The 8,884-nt window shown below is 46.6% G+C and overlaps 1 protein-coding gene across 2 annotated transcripts in view; it reads right to left on the reverse strand.

Moving 5' to 3' along the window:
- The window catches only part of BLOC1S6 (biogenesis of lysosomal organelles complex 1 subunit 6), a 101,914-nt gene extending 93,500 nt beyond the window's left edge, over nucleotides 1-8,414 (reverse strand). Inside the window, exon 1 of one of the 2 annotated variants that reach the window (XM_069624944.1) lies at nucleotides 8,073-8,414. In XM_069624944.1, the coding sequence (XP_069481045.1) occupies nucleotides 8,073-8,139 (67 nt within the window). In that variant the 5' untranslated portion in view covers nucleotides 8,140-8,414. The remainder of the gene's footprint in view (nucleotides 1-8,072) is intronic. The other variant, XM_069624945.1, reaches the window with a different exon arrangement.
- Between the last annotated feature and the right edge of the window lie 470 nt (nucleotides 8,415-8,884).

Here is an 8,884-nt window from a genome sequence, read left to right on the forward strand (position 1 = left end):
AGCTGCAGGGGCAGGTGAGCAGATTGTTAGGGTAACAGCAAAAGCCGGACGTGTTGGTCATACACCTGGGAGGTAACGACCTGACAAGCCTGGGAAGGGGGGCTCTGATGCAGGAAATGATGGGCTCTCTACAGGAGCGGGCAGGTCAATTGGGAGAAACAGAAATCATTTGGTCTGATAATTCCAGAGCCAGAATGGAGGGGTGCAGATAATCACGCAGCCGTGGAGAGGTCCAGACGAAAGCTAATGGTGCAATGGCAAAATTCTGCAGGGGCTTTGGCCAGATCAGGCACGGCTTGATTAATCTAAATTCTCCAGAGTATTTTCTTAAAGATGGGGTACACTTGTCACCACAGGGGTTGGAGCTATTCTACTGGAACCTTTGCACAGAAATCATAGAAATGTAAGGAAGGAGGCAGGGGGAGCCACAGTGGACGGTACCCACCTGTGGCGTGGCAGTGTTTGGGATACCAAACACAAGAAACAGACTCAGGATGAGCCAGGAGAAAGCTGGAAGGGTCTTCGCTCTTCTCAGACCAGCGCCCCATGGGAGCCTAAACGGCAGGGGCGTCGGGGGGGGGGGGGACAACAAGGGCTCAGCTTCCCCCAAGGAAACGGTGCTCTCCCCGCCCAGGAACATCTGCATGGGCAGGCGAGGCTCAGGCGCAAAGGGTTGGGAGAGTTGGGCCTATAATGGACTTTTGTAAGGAAAGGGGGAGGCAGGTTTTGGACACGGAGCAGTCGCCGCATCTTCTGAATTATTTCCGCTAATGCGTGCAGGTGTTTTTATGATATTGTGGAAAATAAATCTGCAGCCTTGTTATGCCAAAAAACAAAGCAAGACTCATGTTAAGCATTTCTGGGGGAAAGAGGAATGAGTTATTGCTATGTAATGGGTCCAAAATGGATGGATGCACGGGTTATTGGATTGCAGGGTCACCTCACCACATGAAGATGGTCAAAGTTTTGGATAATATTTGTGCTGGCTCATGCCATGGGGTGTAGCACATAGAATCCTGTTTTCTGCGTCCACTCCTTGTGTCGTTTTACGCTTCATCATAAATGCAGGCCGAAACTGTGCATGGGACTGCGATTCCGTATGCCCGCCCACCCTATGAGACGCATCTTCAGACGAATCCCCCTGAGGATAAGCCCTCCTGCACTGTGGATCGCCTATTGAATCCCACAGGCGTCTCTCCAGCCCCTTCACGAGCTGCACAAAGGCCTGAACACTTGGATCTGCCCTGTTCCCACCAATACACGCTGTTACAAAGAGGGTAAGGCACCCGACTACGGGGCGTGTGCCTCCTCTAACCCGGGAACCACTCTATGAATGCACAAAGTAGGCTTGCCAAATATACGCCTACGTCCCATTCTCCCCGGCCCCTGAACTGAAAGCAATAATGTCAACAGATGCCACGGAAGCGGGTGGCGCCGCCACCAAAGGGGACATTGCTGCATTGTTATGCGAGATAAAGACCATGTGAGCTAGCCTAGGTGGCAAGATTGACAGGATTACCCAGAGAATGGACAATTCTGAAGAGAGATTAGAAGGTGTCGAGAACAATCAGGCCTCGATCGACACCCTTGAAGCCCAAATGGACACGAGGATTCGTAACATCGAAAAAAGGGAGTAGAAGATATGCCTGAAAATGGACGATTTGGAAAATGGAGAAAGAAGGAACAATCTCCGATTTTTCGGAATTCCGGAGTCCGAGGGAGAAACCGAGGACTCACTCAAAACCACGATACACAGCATCATAAAAATGTTAATAGCAGATGAAGAGATAGACGAGCCCAAAACTGAGCGTATCCACAGGGCAGGTGGGCCCCCCCAGTGGACCACGCTCTGTCCTCGCAAGATTCCACCAATACCACGACAGAAACAGGATCCTGGCGAAGGCCAGATCCGGGGACACGCTCACATTGGGGGGTGCCCAAATTACTATCTTTCAGGACCTATCGTCGCTCACGCTGGCGTTGAGGCGCCTCTGCAGTCCATTGACGAAGTGGCTGAAGGAACAGGGCACGAGATACAGGTGGGGACCCCTTCTCCCTCACATTTGAACACGGTAGTACGAAGATAGTCCTTCGGTCTGAGCAAGAGATCAAGGACTGCATTGTGGACATTCTTGGAACAGCCCCAAGAGGAGGCGAAAGAGACGAGACTGAACACGCTGGAATGCAATGGGAACTCCAGGGCCCTAGAAGAAGAAGAGTGAAAGGATCAACGAAATATAGGCGACCAAACAACACGCTCGAAAACAGAAAATGAAAGGGACTCTCGCGAACCTTGCAAGCCAACAGATTGAAATCCACGTTTGAAATGTCCGGAAACAGTCATCCATTGTCACGGTGCAATATGATCACCGTCAGGACAGCAGCACCCGAACGCAAAGCCCCCCCAGAAGTAAGGGGGGGAAATGACTATCCGAAGAAAGAGCTGGAGAACGCACGTATCGTTACACCTTCGTTTCCTTTTTATTGTTACTGTTGAAATATATGATGTTGGGGGGGAAAAGGGGGACGGGAGAAGGGGGCTCAATTGTATGTCACAATGATATACTCGAATGGGACCGTGAGGTAACGGTCCCCACTGGTGGTCCGATACTGGACTGAACATTTTCATCAAGTCCGAATCGGACGCCGTCAAAGTGCTGAAAATGGCACATCTTCAGTTCTTGGGTTCACTTGAACGCCATCAACTCAGGGGAGGGGGGGGGGAGAAGAGAAACATGAGAAAAGTAGTAACAAAATCTGAACAAATTCACAATATCATCGACTGTGTGGGACGGAAAAATTGAACATTGGTCTGGCCGCCCGAAGTGAGCAATTCCCTAAAGACACCCAACAATGGCACCACCTGATTAACTCATGGTGAGGGACTCACTCAGAGTAGGGACTATTAATGTGAAAGGCTTGAACTCACCGACCAAAAGGTCATTGGTCCTGAGGGAATTTCGTAGATCCAATATTGACATACTTCTGCAGGAGACCAAGTATGCCAAGGGCAAGGAGCGAATTATCCTGGGGAAGCGGGGAGGCCTGGAGTTTTGGGGATCGGGCCCACTCAGGAGAGGTGGTGTCGGAATCCTACTCAGGAAAGGAATCAAATTTCAAGTGGATAAGACATGGTCTGCCGTTGGGGGCCGTACTCTCCTCATAACGGGAAAAATAGCAAAAGTACAAGTAACTATTCCCATTGTATACGCACCCAACACTGGACAGGTCGCATTTCTTGAGAAAACAATCCCTAAAATAATGCTAGAAGCCACAGGACATATCATTTTGGGAGGAGATTTCAACCAATGGGCTGATCCGGATAAAGACTGGAAACCGGGTTAACCCGAAACGAGACACCAATATAAGGGAGGTCACCGAACTGGCTGAAATAATGGAACTGAATGACATGAAGGACGTGTGGAGAAATATGCATCCCACCGAAAGCGGATGCACCTTCTATTCAAACCTCCACCACACATTTACGCGTATTGACTACATATATCTCACAAGCGACCTCACAACCACTACACACCATTCAGACATCGTCCCGATAACCTGGTCAGACCACGACATGGTACTAGTAGATATCAACTGGGCGGATCTACCTGTTAAGGGAGGGAAGTGGCGGTGTAACGAGACCCTCTGGAAAGATCAGGTTTTCAAAACTGTCATGGAGACTGAAATTGATTAATACTTTAAAATGAATAATGATGGGGAAGTCTCCAAACAAATGATCTGGGAGGCTGGGAAGGCCACATGGAGAGGTATTTTAATACGAGAGGGGTCCTCCAAGAAAAGGGAGCAGAATATCATAGAACAAAGGCTACGGACCGAAACATGTCAAATAGAGGGAGAGATAAGGAAAGCCCCCGATGTAGAACCAGACAGAATGAAAACAGCCCAACAAAAATGGGAAGAACTACGGTTGTTGGGACGCGACCAAGTAGTACGCAAACTGCAGTTTTTAAAACAGAAATTTTATGAAAAAGGAGACAAGGCCGCCACTCTATTACCCGCCAGACTTAGAGAACAAAGAGCAGACCGCAAGGTAAACCAAATAATTGACGACTCCGCCCCCTCTGCTCAAACCCCCCGCACCATCCCAGAATCCTTTGCCAATTTCTATGAGAAGCTATACACTTCTGAAATAACCTCTGGCCAGTTAGATATAAACCCTTATCTATCCCCGATCACCATGCCTACAATAACGCATGCAGAAACCGAGCTCCTCGACTCCCCAATTATTGAACAGGAGATCCAAGATGCAATTAAAAGGTTAACATTAGGCAAATCCCCGGGGGAGGATGGTTACACTGCTGGTTTATATAAAACTTTTACTAAGCAATTAACACCTTTCCTAACTAATTATTTACCGAAATAATAGAGACTGACTCCTTCAAAAAAGCACTGATAACGATGATCCCCAAGGATGGGAGAGACCCTAAATATTGTGGATCATACTGCCCTATTTCCCTCCTCAATCTTGATGCCAAAATCTACGCTAGGGTACTAGCTGCCAGACTGGAAACATTAATGCCCCGCCTGATCCATCCAGACCAGGTCGGGTTTATACTGGAGAGACAAGTAGCTGACTCCATGCGCAAAACATTACACCTTATCCACGAGGCCCACAACCTCCCCAACGACCCTGTCTTATTGTCAATAGATGCAGACAAGGCCTGTGATAGAGTGGAGTGGGATTTTTTAGGAGCAGTCCTGCAGAAGGTTGGAATAGGCCCAAGAATTAGAAAGGGAATACAAGCAATATACACATCCCCCAAGGCATCGATATTTGTAAACGGAGAATACTCCAGATGGTTCGAACTGAAACGCGGGACTAGACAGTGGTGCCCACTTTCTGCAATCCTATTTGAACTTTTGTTAGAACCCCTGGCACAAAAGATGAAAGCGGACCCTTTGATAGAGGGGGATGCGGTTAGGGCCAACAGAATATAAGGTGGGCCTCTATGCAGACGACATTCTCCTCCACATAACTAACCCCTCAGAGTCCATCCCTCACGCCCTTAAACTAATGGACAAATATAGTCCATTCTCTGGATTTAAAGTAAATAGGACCAAGTCCATTTTGTTCCCCCCCCCCAGGGAACCGCAGAAGTGAATGACGCCAAGTTTCTCCCATTGGGCCTTAAACTGGAACATGCCGCACTGCAATAGCTGGGCATACAGATTACTAAAACCCTGAATTACCTAGTTTAAGCCAATTTTCCTCCACTCCTCCAGCGATTCGCAGCCGATCTTAAAAAATTGAATAAACTCACGATCACCTGGCTCGGCCGAATTAATGCAGTCAAGATGGTATGCCTTCCTCGTTTCCAGTATCCCTTCCAAATGTTACCTGTTGAGGTACCAAAAGAGTTCTTTATTGAAGCTAAAAAGATTATGGTAAGATTAATTTGGCAGGGGAAGAAAGCAAGAATCCCATACAATATATTAATGCTCCCCAAGGGCAAGGGGGGGTCGGGCTCCCCGACCTGAGAACTTACTATAAAGCCGCTCAGCTGCGCGTCCTAATCCCACACATCAGAGATCATAAAAACCTCCAATGGGTCTAAATGGACAACCACTATTTGTCCCCGGCCACGGTATCGAAATGGCTATGGACTGCACACAAAAGGGTACAACGAAAAATCAAATTCCACCCCATTCTGAGCACTATATGGAGTATATGGCGTACAGGCAAAGAAATGTGCAAAATCACCACCTGGCTGTCCCCGCTCAGTCACTTATGGTCCCCTGGTTTTTCCATGGGCACCGTGCAAACAACGAGCAGAGAGAAGCACAACTGGATATACATAGAGGCTGTACAGAAAGCATTCGCACTTACGAGTTCCCAGATCTATCTGCACCCGTTCTTCCTGCAACGTTAGATGCAACACAGAGGAATCCTGCACGTCCGCCGTACATTGAACCCTGCCGCAACATACCCGCGTGCTCTACCGCACGAATTATAGCAGAGATTACCGGAAGTATTGAAGTACCTTTCTGTACCAAGAAAACACCTAAATCGAGGTCTTGGCACTGCAAGCATGTCCACTTGGACTTATTTTTCGCCATAGATGGCTTTTCTGCTACAACATTAAACCTCAATAGACAGTAGATCCACAGAGGCTTCTGAAGAAGAGGTATCACCTCGAAACGCGTCAAGCCATTGAGAGTGGAATTTCCACCAACTTTTGATTATGTTGACATTATAATGTTGTTATGCAATTTCTCTCGTCTTCACTACATTTTTATGTATAAATAGGTGCTCACTTCATCCCTGTACACCTAAAATACAGAAACCATTGTTCCTCTGTTTGATGTTATAAATTTTGTCGAATCAATTCTCTAAAGAGTGTTTAAAAACGAATATTGCTAACTATATCCTTAAGAATCTACGCCCTTGTTGCGTAGTCCAAGAGTGTGCAGGGGACGGGAGGACTCGAACTTTGGGTCCTCTTCCCTTGCTCTTATTTGCTATAGGGTTTTTGTGCCAAAACCCTCTTTTCCTTCTCTGCACCTCATAAAAGTATCGACACCACTCCTTGTGGTTTTCAAAAATCTCCTCTATTTGGGTGTGCACTCACTCCACCACTATACCTGGCATAAACAGCCATATACCAAACGTGGGTAGGTTCCAAACATGGTATGAGGCAGGCTTGGAGAGAGTGGGACAGCTGCAGAAGAAAGACTTGTTTATCACTCTACCAGACCTGACTGAGGCGATAGGTATAGGCACCCTATCCACATTCAAGTACATCCAACTGAAAGGGGTCTTAATGAAGGCAGAATGGAAGGACAAACTGAACAGAGATCTTACCCCATTTGAGAAACTCTTGGACTCTAAATCCGAGATGAAAGGCCTCATATCTGCAATGTATCAAGAATTAATAGCGGCAGGGGACGGATCAACGGAACCCCTGAGACCGAGATGGGAAAAAGACTTTGGGGAAGAAATACACCCTGACCAATGGGAAACAATGTTTAGGCCGGCCTCCAAAACGTCTATATCCAGTCAATACAAACTTCACGCCATCCAACTCCTTCACAGATGGCAATACGACCCCCTTAGACTTTCTAAAATGCCCCAAACAAGGAGACCAACATGCTGGAGGAAATGCAGAGAAATAGCCAGTTACTGGCACATGTGGTGGGGCTGCCCACGCATTAATGTATTCTGGAATGAGGTCTTGTGGAGGATTAAAGAAACAGAAGGTATTCAAAGAGACGCCGACCCCTACCTAATACTATTCAGCCTAGAAAAAGATGAAGATGATTGGACTAGAGTGAAGGGTTTGACCCCCCCCCCCCCCCACCTATTACTAGCAGCCAGGGCCCTATTGGTGATTAAATGGAAATCCACAACGGTGCCTGGAAAGAATGAATGGATCACTTTGGCCACAAACATCTACCTAATGGAAACAATAACCGCCTCCCCACACGGCAAGGGCGCCCAATGTGAAGCCCTATGGATGGACCTTAAAAATAAACATTTCGCAACAAACTGAGTGCCAATCGGAGGAGCCTGCCGGGTCCTGATGAAAAGGCAAAACTCGACAGACCGCAATGGAAGAGAATTTACAATGGGTGGTCTCAGAGCGACCAGACAACAGAAATGTGACTAAAATGCTTTGGATGTCCCCACGTTTCTATAACATTCAATAGATGTGTGCTAAATCAAGGAAGAGAGGGGGATGGGGGCGGGTACAGTTTTCTAGTCATGATGGACACACCCTGAAATAAGCAATGTAACATATGTTGCATAAGTCTTTTGATATAATGTGTATTGTCTCTTTCATGCTTACAACGGTGAACCATATAATGTGTATTCCAGCTTGTTTCTTTTTTAAAACTAATAAAATCAAATTAAAAAAAATAAATAAATGCAGGCCGACATGACCCAGAAGGAAAAGTAAAAACAGGATTGCATTTGCACCTCCCAAATGGAATGGGCCACGTTGCCGTGTTGAGCCCTGCTTTCGGTCGCAGGAGAACACCAATGAAACAAGGGACCCTTCTAGTGAAACCCTTTGTAACATTCACTTGGTGCTAGGAATGAAAAGTCTTACCTTCCAAATTATTTAAACTGGTTGATGCTTCTAACGTCAACCCATCACTGGGTAAGTCTGGCTCCATAAATATACCGTTCTTGTAATGTGCAGCGCTCGCCGCTCACTGAATGCCAAGGACAGCCGTGCACAGGATGTACCATCGAAGCTAAAACACAAACACGTGCTGCTGCTTTCTTTCTCCTTGCACCTAAGAGAAATTCTCCACTAACATTTTCGTAGTGCGAGTGTCTACCTATTAATGTTTACTTGCAAAAGAAGGGCAGCTGCTACTTCCTGGTGTTCCGATGTTACGGTGCTCCACATTGGTCGTTTATCGCGGCTTCCCGATTGGCTGTGACCTTTCCGCTTCTCAGTAACTTTTTTCAGTTAACTGTAGGCGCGTGACTCTCAGACAAATTAAATGCTTTCAACGGATCTTCGTTTCCTATCAGTTTAATATTTTCCCCGTGGAGGAGACAATGAACAGAAAGAAAAACTTGCGTTTTTTCGTCTAAACGAAATGTGCTTTCAGAGCTCTCAAGTGTCCAGTGCTGTTTTTTCCTGGAATTCTGTGAATTGTTGTTTACCAAAATTTTGAATGTGAAGAAAAAACAGGACTGATGAAACTTGAAAACTGTGTTCTGCTTAAGAATTATGTTACTTGGGGTTAAATGGCAAACCGCTTATTTTAGAATTTTTGTGGCAGAATCATCACGTTCTTATGCAGACAATCAGCAAAAAACAAGCGCTCCTGGTACCAAGTCAGAGTGTGAGGCAATGAAACGTAAATCTAACCACGCCTACATTTACTACTGGGAGTATAAGTACTG

Source organism: Ambystoma mexicanum, chromosome 11, assembly GCF_040938575.1.
Source record: "Ambystoma mexicanum isolate Mex_15411 chromosome 11, UKY_AmexF1_1, whole genome shotgun sequence".
Taxonomy (NCBI): Eukaryota; Metazoa; Chordata; class Amphibia; order Caudata; family Ambystomatidae; genus Ambystoma; species Ambystoma mexicanum.